This window comes from Bubalus kerabau, chromosome 3 (genome assembly GCF_029407905.1).
Source record: "Bubalus kerabau isolate K-KA32 ecotype Philippines breed swamp buffalo chromosome 3, PCC_UOA_SB_1v2, whole genome shotgun sequence".
NCBI classification, from domain to species: domain Eukaryota; kingdom Metazoa; phylum Chordata; class Mammalia; order Artiodactyla; family Bovidae; genus Bubalus; species Bubalus kerabau.
Window position 1 is genome coordinate 1,851,812 of NC_073626.1, and position 16,071 is coordinate 1,867,882.

At 45.5% G+C, this 16,071-nt stretch overlaps 1 protein-coding gene and 1 long non-coding RNA gene across 4 annotated transcripts in view; one reads left to right on the forward strand and one right to left on the reverse strand.

The window, feature by feature from the left end:
- Positions 1-12,671, forward strand: part of RIPK1 (receptor interacting serine/threonine kinase 1) — a 27,249-nt gene extending 14,578 nt beyond the window's left edge. For all 3 annotated transcript variants that reach the window (XM_055570481.1, XM_055570484.1, XM_055570482.1), the window contains exons 7-11: positions 1,589-1,665; positions 6,422-6,512; positions 7,854-8,417; positions 9,627-9,779; positions 11,669-12,671. In XM_055570481.1, the coding sequence (XP_055426456.1) occupies positions 1,589-1,665; positions 6,422-6,512; positions 7,854-8,417; positions 9,627-9,779; positions 11,669-11,955 (1,172 nt within the window). In that variant the 3' untranslated portion in view covers positions 11,956-12,671. The remainder of the gene's footprint in view (positions 1-1,588; positions 1,666-6,421; positions 6,513-7,853; positions 8,418-9,626; positions 9,780-11,668) is intronic.
- The window catches only part of LOC129645376 (uncharacterized), a 19,254-nt gene extending 3,189 nt beyond the window's left edge, over positions 1-16,065 (reverse strand). Inside the window, exons 1-3 of the long non-coding RNA XR_008711296.1 lie at positions 15,713-16,065; positions 12,651-12,773; positions 2,251-2,361 (exon numbers count right to left, since the gene is read on the reverse strand). This is a non-coding gene — a long non-coding RNA (uncharacterized LOC129645376). The remainder of the gene's footprint in view (positions 1-2,250; positions 2,362-12,650; positions 12,774-15,712) is intronic.
- Between the last annotated feature and the right edge of the window lie 6 nt (positions 16,066-16,071).

Genomic DNA, 16,071 nt, shown 5'->3' on the forward strand with positions numbered 1-16,071 from the left:
TCTGGCCAGACTCAGTACACACCACAGCTGGAATACTGACCCTGACACAGTCAGATTCAACACACCACCATCTCCACAAGCGTCCCTCCTGCTGCCATTCACAGGAGTAAAGCTGCTGGGGATACTCACGTTACAGGTGTTTGTGTGAATGTAAATATTTCTCTAGTGTAAGTACCCAGGAGTTAAATAAGTAAGTCATAGGTAGTTTCATGTTTAGTTTTTTTTTTTAAAGAAACTGCCAGTCTGGGTATTCCCTGGCTGTGCAGTGGTTAGGACTCTATGCCGTCACTGCCGGAGACCCAGGTTCAATCCCTGGCTGGGGAGCTAAGTAAGATCCCAAAAGCTGTGCAGCATGGCCAAAAAAACCCCCAAAACCCTGCCACACTGTTTTCCAGAGAGGCTGTACCATTTTACAGTCTCACCAGCCACGTACAAGTGATCCAACCTCTCTGCACCCTTACCAGCACTTGGTGGCGCTGCTCCTCTGTAAGGTAGCCGCTCTGATAGGAACGTACTGATAGCTCAGTGCGGCTCTGGCTTCATCTCCCCAGCGCCCGATGACGGTGGCATCTTCTCGCGGGTGTCTCTGCCGTCTGTGTCTCTTCCACGGCGCAGTGTTGCTCTGTGTCTTTTGCCCACTTTCTAATTGGATTTTGTCTTTTCACTGTTGAATGTAGAGTGTTCTCTGTATGTGCCATATAGTGTTCCTTTCCTGGACATGTGCTTTTCAGTTAGCTTCTCCCAGTCTGGAGCTTGGTATTTTTTTTTTCCATTCTCTTCTCAGGATCTTTCATAGACTGAAAGTTTTTATTTTGATGAAGTCTTATTCATTAATCTCTCCTGTTGTGGATGATAATTTTGGTGTCAAGTCTGAGGACACTGTCAGGATTAGATCCAAAATACTTTCTTCCCTTTTTTTTTTCTGAAAATCTTAAGAGTTTTACATTTAAGTCTGTGTTAAGTTCTTTTTTTTTAATGATTGTCAAGGAAAATTCATTATTGCCAGTGAAGGAATGACAGCACAGAACTAAATATTTGGTTTCTTTCTTGCCATTTATTTAATGTCTTATTGGGAAAATAACATGATCCATGTCAAGTTAATTTGTGTATGAGGTGTGAGGTTTAGGCTGAATTTTGTTTTTTCCTTTTTTCCCTGTTCCACCGCCATTTGCTGAACAGCTGTCTCTCCTCCGTTACCTTGTTTCTCTGACTCTTTACACCAGATCCCTACCCTGCGTGTTCCATCCTGGATCACCTCTGATGCCAGAGGGACAAACAAGGAGCCCACCCTTCCTTTTTCATCTGGATGTTGGCCTCTTAGGCAGGGCCTTGTGCTGCAGCAGAGCAACTACCTAAAGCTGCCTTCTGTTGGGCAGGAGCCCTGGTTTCTTTCCAGTGGTGTCCCAGCCTTCGTTCTGTCTGCATAGAAATTAGTCTTGTCTATTTATGAAAGTGATTTAAAGTTTTATTCTGTTGCTTTGCCCACAGATTAAGGCACGTAATTCAAATTTAACAGACTCTTAAATCTAAATTTTTAGAAAATACTTAAGAGATTTTAAAGTGCTTTTTTTTTTTTTTTAACGTATAGGCATTGAAGAAAAATTTAGGCCTTTTTATTCAAATCAATTGGAAGACTATGTAGAAGAGGATGTGAAGAGTTTAAAGGTGGGTGACATACCAGCTGCATTAAAGCAAATACCGTATCAGTCATGAAAACCAAAGCATTACACTTTACTACTGAGATTCGAGCTAAGCAGCTGGGGAACTGGGAAGTTCCCCTGTAGGAGGGCATGGCAACCCACTTCAGTACTTTTACCTGGAGAATCCTCATGGACAGAGGTGCCTGGTGGGCTACAGTCCATGAGGTTCCAGAGTCGGACACGACTGAGTGACTAAGCACAACACACAGCACAGCTTGGTAACCACAAAAAAAACAAAATTAGCAGTTTTATGCAGATATCATCAAGTTAGCATTACTGGACCCATTCCTCTGTCAAAACAAATGAAGTGAGAGGGAAATATATCTAGCAATATGGAAAAAGATAAGCACAGCATCACTGGAATAGGGTGGAAAGTAACCATAGGTGGGTCAGTCATTTTTGAAGAATTCTTGAAAGATTAAAAAGCCAACAGAATTATCTTTTGAGACATATAATGGGAAAAAAGTTTTAAAAGGCCAACTCAAACATAATACTCAAGAAGTCCTGGAGGAGGAAGTCTTGGGTCAGCATATAGAAGAACAGATCTCACCTGGCACGTTGGCGGGCACTGTCACCCGGAAGCCATGCTTGTGTTTGTTTCAGAAGTTGGCTCTTCCCCCCAACCCGTCCGTGCTGAGCAGCAGATGGGAGCAGACCCTTCCTGGGATCACAGAGGTTTGTCAGAGACCATAGCCAGCTAACCAGCTAAGAGGAGCAGAGACCTCCCCCACTCACATGCTCGGGAAACAAGCTATTGTCCTAAGTCTTAACATACTGCTCTAATCATGGGAGAGAAACTGCGCTAAATAAAACAGGCAGGAAACAGAGGTTTTAAAATACATACAGACACACACACGAAATCAGACAGTCACGAGCTGCCACTTTTGAGGGACACCTACACTGTAACAGCGGCTCCAGGGCAAACCGAGGAAGCGGCCACAAGGGCAGCGAGGGGCACGGCGGCCGAAGCAGAAGGGCGCGAGCGCAGCGCTCAGGGATATCTCACGATGGTAAAAGCTTCATCTCACCAGAAACATGATAGCCTGCAGTCTGTTGGCCTTTGAACAACACAGATTTGAACTGCATAGGTCCACTTATACTCAGATTTTTCTCAATAAATACATACTACGTGATCGTCACTTGGTCGAATTTGTGACATGGAACGACAAATACCGAGGGCCGGCTATAAAGATGTATTTGGATTTCCGGCTGTGAGAGAGGTGAGTGCCCCGATTCCTCTGTTCAAGGATCAGCTGTGTAATTTAGAGAAACCGGCTCAACTAGAGACAGAAAACCTGAATATTCCTATAACTATTAAAAGAGAGTTAAGCAGTCTTAGAAGAAAATTCCACAACGACATAACTTAATCAGCAATTTCAGTCAAATATTCAGTGAAGAAGTTACCCCGATGTTATACAACTTGTCTGGATAACAGAAGAGGGAACTCTTCTAAGCTCATTTTATGAGATGAGCATAACCTTGATTCCCAAACCTGAAAGGCAGATACAAGAAAGGAAAACTACACAATGATTTTGCTTAACAATGTGGTTTTGAAAATCCTGAATAAAATGTAAACAAGTTGAATCCACCAATGGACGATAAAGATTGCAAAAGATATGTGGTTTCACTAACAGAAAAGCAAAGTGAATTCATGATAATTTTTCATCCATTAGATCAACAAGAGTTTTGAAAGACTGATACATCAAGTGTTGGTGAAAATGCAAAGTAACACACTTTCATGCAGCATTAGTAACAGTGTAGGTTGGTGAAGTTTATTGAAATGTGAAGCATCTATCAGACTTTTAAGCATGAACTTTTGCTGCAGCTCTACTTAGTAATCTATCCTGTTCATGTGTATGCTCAAAGATTTAGCTTCAGATGTTTGCACCTTTGTGAGACTTAAAATTTGGAAATATATAAATTTGGAAATCACCCAAATACTTCTAAGTAGATGTACTAAGTTATGGTTCAGTTCACTTCAGTCGCTCAGTCATGTCTGACTCTTTGGGACGCCATGAACCACAGCACGCCAGGCCTCTGTGTCCATCACCAACTCCCGGAGTCCACCCAAACCCATGTCGGTGATGTCATCCAACTCTCATCCTCTGTCGTCCCCTTCTCCTCCTGCCCTCAATCTTTCCCAGCATCATGGTCTTTTCAAATGAGTCAGCTCTCCACATTAGGTGGCCAAAGTATTGGAGTTTCAGCTTCAGCATCAGCCCCTCCAATGAACACCCAGGACTAATCTTCTTTAGGACGGACTGGTTGGATCTCTTTGCAGTCCAAGGGACTCTCAAGAGTCTTCCCCAACACCACAGTTGAAAAGCATCAATTCTTCGGCGCTCAGCCTTTATAGTCCAACTCTCACATCCATACATGACCACAGGAAAAACCATAGCCTTGACTAGATGGACCTTTGTTGGTAATGTCTCTGCTTTTTAATATGCTGTCTAGGTTGGTCATAACTTTCCTTCCAAGGAGCAAGTGTCTTTTAATTTCATGGCTACAATCACCATCTGCAGTGATTTTGGAGCCCAAAAAAATAAAGTCAGCCACTGTCTCCCCATCTATCTGCCATGAAGTGATGGGACCAGATGCCATGATCTTAGTTTTCTGAATGTTGAGCTTTAAGCCAACTTTTTCACTCTCCTCTTTCACTTTCATCAAGAGGCTCTTTAGTTCTTCTTCACTTTCTGCCATAAGGGTGGTGTCATATGCATATCTGAGGTTATTGATATTTATCCTGGCAATCTTGATTCCAGCTTGTGCTTCTTCCAGCCCAGCATTTCTCATGATGTACTCTGCATATAAGTTAAATAAGAGGGGTGACAATATACAGCCTTGACATACTCCTTTTCCTATTTGGAACCAGTCTGTTGTTCCATGTCCAGTTGTAACTGTTGCTTCCTGACCTGCATATAGGTTTCTCAAGAGGCAGGTCAGGTGGTCTGGTATTCCCATCTCTTGAAGAATTTTCCAGAGTTTATTGTGATCCACACAGTCAAAGGCTTTGGCATAGTCAATAAAGCAGAAATAGATGTTTTTCTGGAACTCTCTTGCTTTTTCAATGATCCAGAGGATGTTGGCAATTTGATCTCTGGTTCCTCTGCCTTTTCTAAAACTAGCTTGAACATCTGGAAGTTCACGGTTCACGTATTGCTGAAGCCTGGCTTGGAGAATTTTGAGCGTTACTTTACTAGCGTGTGAGATGAGTGCAATTGTGCAGTAGTTTGAGCATTCTTTGGCATTGCCTTTCTTTGGGATTGGAATGAAAACTGACCTTTTCCAGTCCTGTGGCCACTGCTGAGTTTTCCAAATTTGCTGACATATTGAGTGCAACACTTTCACAGCATCATCTTTTAGAATTTGAAATAGCTCAACTGGAATTCCATCACCTCCACTAGCTTTATTCATAGTGATGCTTCCGAAGGCCCACTTGACTTCACATTCCAGGATGTCCGGCTCTAGGTGAGTGTGAATGATCACATCTTCGTGATTATCTGGGTCGTGAAGATCTTTGTTTTACAGTTCTTCTGTGTATTCCTGCCACTTCTTCTTAGTATCTTCTGCTTCTGTTAGGTCCATGCCATTTCTGTCCTTTATTGAGCCCATATTTGCATGAAGTTATGGTTAGTAAACAGTGTCAGACTTTACTTTTCTGGGCTCCAAAATCACTACAGATGGTGACTGCAGCCATGAAATTAAAAGATGCTTACTCCTTGGAAGGAAAGTTATGACCAACCTAGATAGCATATTCAAAAGCAGAGACATTACTTTGCCAACAAAGGTTCGTCTAGTCAAGGCTATGGTTTTTCCTGTGGTCATGTATGGATGTGAGAGTTGGACTGTGAAGAAGGCTGAGCACCGAAGAATTGATGCTTTTGAACTGTGGTGTTGGAGAAGACTCCTGAGAGTCCCTTGGACTGCAAGGAGATCCAACCAGTCCATTCTGAAGGAGATCGGCCCTGGAATTTCTTTGAAAGGAATGATGCCAAAGCTGAAACTCCAGTACTTTGGCCACCTCATGTGAAGAGTTGACTCATTGGAAAAGACTCTGATGCTGGGAGGGATTGGGGGCAGGAGGAGAAGGGGACGACAGAGGATGAGATGGCTGGATGGCATCACTGACTCGATGGATGTGAGTCTCAGTGAACTCCCGGAGTTGGTGATGGACAGGGAGGCCTAGCGTGCTGTGATTCATGGGGTCGCAAAGAGTCGGACACAACTGAGCGACTGATCTGATCTGATAGTAACTATATAATCATTTAGGAGTGGTGGAAACTAACAAATGAAATGGAAAGATCTTCAAGACTTATTGTAAGTGAAAAAATAAATCACAAAACCAGAGCGTGACTCTGTGCATGTGAGCACTCAGTTGCTCAGTCGTGATAAATAATAATAATAAAAATTTTTTTCATCAATTGGCTTTATATGCAAGGGTTTATTTTGGTTTCATTATATTCACTGGTCTACATGTCTTTCCTTAGTCCAATACCACACTGTTTGATTACTGTAGCCATGTAGTGAGTTTTGAAATCAGGAATCTTTTTTAAGATTGTTGTGGCTATTTAGGAAAAAAAGTTCATTTACTTTTTTTAATATTCACTGCTTGTAAGAACTATGTGATATTTCTACCTTCTGAAAAATTCATTCTTGTAACGATTTTTTGGAACTATTTTCTGCTGTTTACCTAAAGTGTGTTTTTATGCTCTTAATTTTAGAAAGAGTTTCCAGGCCAAAATGAAATTGTAAAGAGAATGAAGTCTCTCCAAATTGACTGTGTGGCAATAGCTCCAAGCAGGTCAAATTCAGGTAACTTATATTGTGATTGAAAATCTATTTATTTACTTGTTTGCTTGTTCACTCACACAACTGTGTAAAATATTATTTACAATTGTATGAGAAAAAGAAGCTGTAAAATTTAACGCCTATCTTAAAAGAATTAATAGTATATTTGGAGTTAAGATACATATCTTATGTACATAAGATACATATGGGCTTCCCTGATAGCTCAGTTGGTAAAGAATCCACCTGCAGTGCAGGAGACCCTGGTTCGATTCCTGGGTTGGGAAGATCCCCTGGAGAAGGGAAAGGCTACCCACTGCAGTATTCTGGCCTGGAGAATTCCATGGACTGTATAGTCTATGGGGTCGGAAAGAGTCAGACACGACTAAGCAACATTCACTTTCAAGATACATGTATTTGAAATACTAGGTAACAACAGGTTCACCAAAATCATAAAGTATCCTGAACACATACTCTGATAGGGACACATAATATATCTGATAGGGAGGAGGTGACAGTTCATGAAAAAGAAAGGAATACGGGCAGGAGCAAAGTCCTCGAGAAGGTCCGGGACGGGCACATCCAGAGGACGTGCAGAGAGGCTGGCCTCAGGGTCAAGCAGGGGTGCTTTTCTCATTGTCACAAAAGGGAGAGCAGAGTCTCAGAAATTAAAGCCACTCACCAGTTGTCTGTTCTGGGGCAAACTACTCAACTTCTTGTGAGCCTCATCCATCATTATGGTAATAATTGCTCCTGGTCTTTTGTGCTAAGTCACTTCAGTCGTGTCTGACTCTTTGCAGCCCTTTCAACTATAGTCTGCCAGGCTCCTCTGTCCATGGGATTCTCCAGGCAAGTATACTAGAGTGGGTTGCCATTTCCTCTTCCAGGGGATCTTCCTGACCCAGGGATCGAACCCATGTCTCTTGCATCTCCCGCACTGGCAGGTGGGTTCTTTACCACCAGCACCACCCAGGAAGCCCACTCCTAGTCTTACAGGGCTTTTAAAGAATAAAAGAACCCACAGAAATGCTTAGCCCAGAGCTGCTGCCGTTCTCATTTTTCCAGCCCTCATCACACCAAGGAGACACTTTCTCTGCTCCAACACAAGTCCCTTTCTTCCTTTGTCATTCCTACAACACCTGCTTTTCTGCTGCTTGGTTGTAACTTTTCTTGTGCTCTCTCACCACCAGCAGGACAACCACTCACTACCTATGCAACTAGGAGGAAGACCAACTAGTAAATGCTCTTTATTTGTTCTCAGAGTTTTCAGTCTCTTGTCCAAGGTGCAGATTCCCGATGGTGCTCGGGATCTGTTTTACTTCTTAGTGTTCCATGATGCTCTTTCCGATGCTGGTCATTTCTTTCCAGCCACAGAACAGCCCAGTTCACTGCACAGCTCACAGGGCTTCGGGATGGGTCCCGTGGAGGAGTCCTGGTTTGCTCCCGCCCCAGATCACCAGCCGGAGGAGAATGACTTCCTGCTGCACAGTAAACTCCAGGAAGAGGCCAACTACCACCTTTATGGCAGCCGCATGGACAGGCGTACAAAAGAGCAGCCCAGACCGAACATGGCTTACAGCAGTGAGGAGGAGAGGAAGCGCAGGGTCTCCCATGACCCTTTTGCACAACAGAGACCTTATGAGAATGCTCAGAGCCCAGGGATAAAAGGCCTCGCTTACCCTGGTGTGATGAGTCACACCAGTGCAGCCCAGCAGCCAGCGGGGCTAAGCAGCCAACCCCAGTCACCATACTGGAGAAATGGATCATTTCATCCGCTTGGAGTGAGACCGCTGGACCTGGGGACCATGAGTCCACGAGTTTGGTATGGGCCAAACCCAGGCCACATGCCAAGCCTATATAAAACTCCGGTGCCTGAGACCAACCTCCTGGGGAACACACCCACCATTCCATTCACCTCCTTGCCATCAAGAGGTAAATGGGCTTGGAGTCACACTGTTCTTTTAAATTTTCCTGAAAATAAAGCCAGCCACTACTCTGTCATAAACTAGAAGGTAACAAAGGTCAAGCCGTTTGGAGTCTTCGGCCGCCAGATGCACCTTGCCACCCCGGAATAGTCTCATCAGACCCCTCAGCCTAGGCTGTCTGTTCAGGTGGGCTTCAGGCAGCTACCCACACGTGCAGGGTGACAGAGCCTGGCCTCCAGGAGGCGTCCTCCGCTCTAAGTCGAATCTCAGTAGTCCACTGTGTCCAGGCTCTGATGTAAGGGGAAGTAAGTGCCTGTATTCTTTCACTTGCTTGCTGTTTTCTGAAGGTAAGAAGTAAGTCTCAGACACGTTCATCCTTTATCTCGTCTAGACCAGAGACTACCATTTGTGATGAAAACCGCATTGTTGGGCAACCATCCCCTCCAGAACTCTTCCTTCTTCCCAAACTGAACCTGTCCCCATTAGACACTAACTCCCCTTTCTCCCTCCTTCCCAGCCCCAGGCAGTCAACCTTCCGCTTTCTGTCTCTACAAATTTGATGACTCTAGGGACCTCATATAAGTAGAGTTGTATGGCATTTGTCCTTTTGTGACTGGCTTACTTCACTGAAGAGTGTCCTCAAGGTTCATCCATGCTACATCATGTGCCATTATTCCCTTATTTTAAGGCTAAATAGTAATGCATTATTATTATGTGGTCCATCCAGAATGGACCACATTTTGTTTATCTGTTCATCTGTTGACGGACACTTGGTAGCTTCCACTTTTTGGCTGTTAGGAATAATGCTACGAACAAGCGTGTATAGATATCGGATTAAGACCCTGCTTTCAGTTCTTTGGGGCATATACAAGTAGAATCTCTGCATCGTCTGGCAGTTTTTTTACCTTTTTGAGGAACCACCACTGGTTGCCACGGTGGCTGCATCTTTTTACATTCCCAGTCGCCGCACACAGAGGTTCGTTTCCCCACACCCTTGCTGACGCTGGTGGCCTCTGTGTTTTTGATGGTTTCCAACCTAATGCATGTGAGACGATTCAGCCCACTTTTAAAGAAGAAAATTTCAAGTGGTGGCGTAGGATAAATACTTTAACTTAAGTATTTGGAGTAGAGTCCTGCCCCTTTACCAGGCTGTACTTTTTTCTCTTCCTTTCAGTCTAGATATACTACTAATCTCTGTGTGTTTCTTTCTAATTAGATGAGTCTTCAAAATATACCATACACAGCAGTTCTGGCATTCAGATTGGTGACAGTAATTACATGGAGATTGGTGGAATGAGTTCATCGGTGCTCGACAGCACGTACATGAACTTGAAAGAAGAGCCGGCTTCTAAGTACCAAGCTATCTTTGGTAAGATGCCCTTGAAGGACTCATTCTACAGCAACCTTGAACCTTCTCACCTAATTATTTCTCTGATTACTCTCCCTGAAGATGCCCTATTGCTCTTCATGTAATTTCCATAGAAGTGCTTTGTAACTTATTTATGTGTACCGAGGACATAATTAGAATATCTAGTTCACGGGTTTGCTGTGAAAGTAAAATGAGTCAATGCAAATAAAGCGCTTATGCACTGTCTGGCCCATAGTAAGATCTAGAAAAGTGTTAAACACATCATCATCACCAATATGACCACCCAGAACCAGGAGCTCATCAGGTCCTCATCAAAAGGGATTCCGTAAAAGACAGAAGACTATGCCCTCAGCTGCACTTGCATAATAAAAATTAGAAGGCTTTCGCTCATGGGGTTCCACTATACAGCCTCATAACATTAATCCCAAAACACGACCTGGGAAAAACAGTGTGATTTAAGAACCCAGCTTCCTAATTAACCCCAGGATTGGCGTCCTTTTTTTAATCAAGGGCCAGAGAGTAAATGTTTTCAGCTTCCCTGGCCCTGCCATCTCTGTTGTAGCTCCTCAGTTGACACCACTTCCATGTGGGCCTCCCTGGTGGCTCAGGTGATAAAGAACCCGCCTGCAGTGTGGGAGACCTGGGCCAGGTCCCTGGGTCGGGAAGATCCCCTGGAGGAGGGCATGGCAACCCACTCCAGTCTTCTTCCCCGGAGAATCCCCATGGACAGAGGAGCCTGGTGGGCTGCAGTCCTGGGGCCGCAGAGCCAGACAGGACTGAGCAACTGAGCAGAGCACACAGCATAGCTGACCCCGCAGCACACCAGTAGCCTCAGGCAGTAGGTGCACGGATGGGTATGGCCACATTCTAATAAAACTTTGTTTAAGACAAGCAGTGGGCCACATGTGGCTCACAGGCCATAGTTGGCCAAAGTGAAAGTGAAGTCGCTCAGTCGTGTGCGACTCTGCGACCCCATGGACTATAGCCTGCCAGGCTCCTCCGTCCATGGGATTTTCCAGTCAAGAATACTGGAGTGGGTTGCCCCATCTAACCCTTTCAAAGCCAGTCTTTAATGCACTAGAGCAGAGGTTCCTAAGGTTTGGGGTGACAGGGTACCTTTGAGAACCTGCTGGAGCCCAGGGTCCCTCTCCTGGTGAAGCACTGAGACTCTGGCCGGGAGGCTGACACCTGGCAGTGATGGTCAGAGCTGCAGTGCGGGAGCCGAGGAAAGAATGGGTGTTCTGCGGGGGGATGAGGTGTCTATTATTCCGCTTACTGAACATCACGGAATATGGCTTGTTTGTGGTGGTGTGGTGGTTATATACTTCTGTTTGCTTCATTTTATTCTTTTTACGAAGGCCTGAGAGGAAGGAACCAGTAGGGAGGGAGAGGTTACGGCTCTAGGAGAAAGGAGGACTGAGTGGGGCAGGGGAATGATGAGCCCAGAAATATTGCACCTGTGAAAAGACAGTACAATCAAAGAGTTTCCATACGGTGGTCTCAGTGTCCTGGACCAAGTAAGAGGAAGGCACACTGCTGGGGGAAGGTATCCTGAGTTGAGTGACCTTAACTCTGGCCAGATGTAACCAGAAAAGGCCCAAAAGGAACACAAATGGTGTTTTCCCCCTTGACGTCAGGAAAGTGTAAACAGGAGCTGTGGCTCAGCTGGTACGGAACAGCCTAGCAGCCAAGGGGGCCGCTTCCAGGAGGAAGCAGGTCCTCGCGTGGGCTGGTGGACAGGTGAGGGTCATCCAGGGAGCCGACAGCCAGAGCGCGGGGAAGTTAACCTTTCTTACTGACTCCGGGTACTCTCTGCTTTACGCAGGTGTTTGAAGCCAGATGTTCACCTGGCCACAGCTCAATGCCTTCTCCTCTTTTCTGTTCGGCAGATAATACCACTAGTCTGACTGATAAACACCTGGACCCGGTCAGGGAGAATCTGGGGAGACACTGGAAAAACTGCGCCCGTAAGCTGGGTTTCTCTGAATCTCAGATCGATGAAATTGACCACGACTATGAGCGAGATGGACTGAAAGAAAAGGTTTACCAGATGCTCCAAAAGTGGCTGATGCGGGCAGGCAGCAAGGGGGCCACCGTGGGAAAGCTGGCCTATGCGCTCTACCTGTGCTCACGGATAGACCTGGTCAACTGCTTGATCCGCATCAGCCAGAGCTAAGCCCGCAGGGGCCACCTCCTCCCTGGTGAAAGCCTGCTGCCTGCGGCAGGGGCCACCTCCTCCCCGGTGAAAGCCTGCTGCCTGGGCGGGGGCCACCTCCTCCCCGGTGAAAGCCTGCTGCCTGCAGCGACTGGGACTTCTTTTCTCCCTGACACAGGGGGTGCTGTGTCTGTGTAAAAATCACTTCCTGCCTTTCACAGCTGGAGGATGGAAAAGGGAACCGACAGCAAACCACCCACTACACAGGACGACCTATTCATGGCCAAGGCCCAACCGAACAAGAAGCCTAACTGGGCTCTGAAAAGAAGAGAGAGTTGAGAAAGATCATTTTTTTCTTTCATATTATCGCATAATCTTCATGCTATTCATTCTGGTTTCTGGGAGTTTTGTTTGAGCAAGGAAAAAAAAAAAAAATTCGGAGAACATAACCTAAATCAGCTTTCTAATTTTACACTGTCTTCTCCACGTAGGCGCCTATTATAACCAAAGTAAAAAAAAAAACTTCTCATCCAGTCGGATAGCGGAAAACTGGAGAGGGAGACGGTCCTGAGCTGTGGGAGGAGGCGGGGTGATTCCTTTCCCAGATGGATCCCTTGTGACCACTGTTCTCTAAATTCCAAACAGGTTAACTAATCAGTGTCAGAGGCAAAATGCAGACAATGTTTTAATGGACTAATTAAAATAAAATTTTGTACCTCAAATAGAAGCCACTGAAATGATGTGTTTGTTTAAACGAAATAGTGTGAGATTCTCCATGGTGACTTTACCACGTGGGTCGGCATTTCCTTTTCACCTGGCTACCGGCAGGAGAGGAGAAGCTGGGGAGAAAAGAGGAGCTTTCCTGACGGTGCATTTTGACTTTCAAAATGAAACACCCACGGGCCCGAGAGTCTAAGCACCCCGGCTCAGGGGCCTTTCCTTCAGCCCCCACTGTCTAAACACTGGGCCGAAGAGGGCTAAGTTTACACCTGAAGAGTTTGGACACTAGGCCCAAACGCCACAAAAACACTCGTCTTGGGCAGGAATCAACGAAGTGGGATGACACTGACTACAATACGAGGAAGAAGGCAACCTGTTCTTGGCTCCGAGAAACGTATCCAGACCCTGAGGTTGATACTCGTAAGGGACACCCACTCCCAGGCCACAGACCCTGCTCAGCAGAGTTCCCGCTTGTCGCTGTCGTGATAATCTTTGCTGTGGTTCAACACGATGAAGTTAGATCTTCAGCAACATGAAAAGGAGTTATTTCTCACAAGACATTTTAAATAGTTTAAAAAGCTTTTCTAATTACAGTAATCATGTAAATAGGATAGGTCTGTATACGGTCAAGGTGTTAGAAGCAACTGATTACAAAGAAATCACTGAAGGACTAGTTCTATGGTATAATCCAGACACAGGCCTCTGAAATCAAGCAGGCATTAGTTCCACTCTGGCTGTGCACCTGGGGCCTGCTTCCTGACCTTTCCCAGCCTCAGTTTATCTATAAATAGGGTGCTAGAACATAAGGTAGGTGTGAGGATTAAAATTAAGATGATGCATCTCATTTTAGGTGCCTGGCGCAAAAAGTTATTTAAGATGTTTTTTGATGTAGACCATGTTTAAAGTCTATTGAATTTGTTACAATATTGCTTCTGTTTTTATGTTTTGGTGTAAAGGCATGTGGGATCCTATCTCCCCAATCAGGGGTTGAACCCACACCCCTTTGCATTGGAAGGCGAAGTCTTAACCACCAGGGAAGTCCTTAAAAATATTATTTTTAAAATTAGTTTTTATTGGAGTATGCCGGAGTCCAGCTCCAGCAGCCAGGGATTCAACCTGAAGAGATGGACGGTGTCGGCGATCATGATGTAGCCTCTGACTCATAGTACAGAGTTACATGTTTATTTCAAGCTTCAGGTTCTCTTTTATACTTTGACAAAAGCATTAGGTCAAAGGTTTCCCCCATCCAGATTTACTGTACTTAATTTGGGATTACATTGTAACTCATGCTACATTCCTCAGTTTATTTCTTACCTTTCTAAATCCTGTTTGCCCCTAGCATCTTAAGATCATTATCTCCTAAAAAGGCTTCTAGCTATTCTTAATTAATCCTAAACCCAGCAAACTCCTTTTGCCATAAACATTCCCCTCACAAACAGGTCTCAGATAATAATCCTTCCCATGGCCTCAAGCTGCAGCCTACGTGCTCATCCTGGGACATTCTTTGTAAAGATCCTTGAACAAATGTCAATGGTTATTTTATAGATTATTTTCTGGGCACAACTGTAGAAGGCTTTGTGCTTTCTCGTGCTTCTCTCAAACACCTTAACATTCTTTCCAGCCAGCTCAACCAAAGAAAGGAAAGAACAAGTCAGAATCACAAGGCCTAACTCCTTCATCCTGGGGCCGTGCCTGCGAAATAAGGAGAGGGGGCTGGGGCCGTGCCTCCATTTTGTCAGTAATGCCTGACGCGGCTCCCAACAGGAGTATAGTTGATTTATAATGCTTTGTTAGTTTCAGATGTACAGCAAAGTGAATGTTAAACATATATCCACTCTTTTTTAGATTCTTTTATAGATTCTTTAGGTCCTTATAGACTATTGAGTTCTCTGTTATACAGTAGGTTTTTATTAGTTGACATCAATAGTCTTAGCCTAAGACCTCAGCACTGCCATTTTTGCTGACCAGTAGGATAACTAGTGTTAAAATTGTAGAATTAAAAAAAAAAAAATTGTAGAATTATTTTTAACCCTCATCATCTCTGACAAGAAATCCCAATCAACATTTCATAAAAAAAATAAGGAAATGTTGACCCCACCCAAGATTCTGAAAGTCAAACAATAGTAGCTGGAACATTATATATATCTCTTTCCTTCTGTGCAGGAAATTGATGTGGCAGCTTTATGTTTAAAAAACATTTTATCATAGTCGGTATTTAAATCAAACCTCCCTTTACTGCCAAGAAACTCCCATGGGTCAGGGAGGACACTGAGGGTAATACAACGTCCCAGGGCTGTAACACCAGGAAGCACTGTGCAATCCACTCCATTGTTACAATGTAAGGGTGTCCAGGAGGAGAAGTAATATAAAATGCAAGGAAGCTGCTGTTATCTCCATATCAAGACAAGGCTAAACAGCAGCCACCGATATGCAGTTGTTTTCTGTTAAAGGAGAGAGTGAAGTGAAGTGAAGTTGGTCGGTCGTGTCCGACTCTTTGCAACCCCATGGACTGTAGCCTATCAGGCTCTTCCGTCCATGGGATTTTCCAGGCAAGAGTGCTGGAGTGGATTGCCATTTCCTTCTCCAGGGGGATCTTCCCAACCCAGGAATTGAACCCGGTTCTCCTGCATTGCAGGCAGACGCTGGAGAGAGTAGCCACAATCAAAAGGTATTGTTTTTTATTTTCCCTATGTAAGCTTCAGCTGCAAATACTGTTTATAATCTTTAAAGACTGAACTGGTCGTAAGAAGCACACACAACCAACAGTGGTGAAATACACATAAAATTTGCCATGTTAACCGTCTTTAAGTGTACAGCCCTAGCACATTCACATTGTTTGCCGCCACGTTCCTGCAAAACTGAGGCTCTGCCTCCATTAGACACTAACCCTGCCCCCGGCCCAGACCGACACCCACCTGCTTCCCACGTGGGCCGCAGGAGCCTCACTGATCTGGACTCACACGCGACTCCATTTACAACCGAGACTGCCGTCCTCGCCGCTCCCCCGCCCCGGAGGCGGCCAGGGACCCCACGCGGACACAACCCCCATCCTCCGCACCTGGCGCCCCGCTCTGCTCCCGCCACAGCGCCGAGAAGCGGGAGCCCCGGCCTGTCGGCGGGATTCATCGGAGGCTCCGGCTTAGCTCTCGAGGCCCGGCCCCTCGCCCGCACCGCTCTCCAGCCGCCGCTGGCCCTCCCTAATCTCCAGGATCCCCGAGAGCAGGGGCCCTAGCGGGTGTGGGCCGGTGTAAAAACGCACAAAATAAACCCCAGTCCCCTCCAGCTGTCACGCTGGCGGCCCTGAGCCCACCCCTCCGCGAGGGCGAGACGCCGGTCACCGTTAGGCTAGAGCTGACACCCAGGGCAGACGCTCTGTGCCGGTGTCCCCGGGAACCGCGAGCACACGTGCCGCGAGGG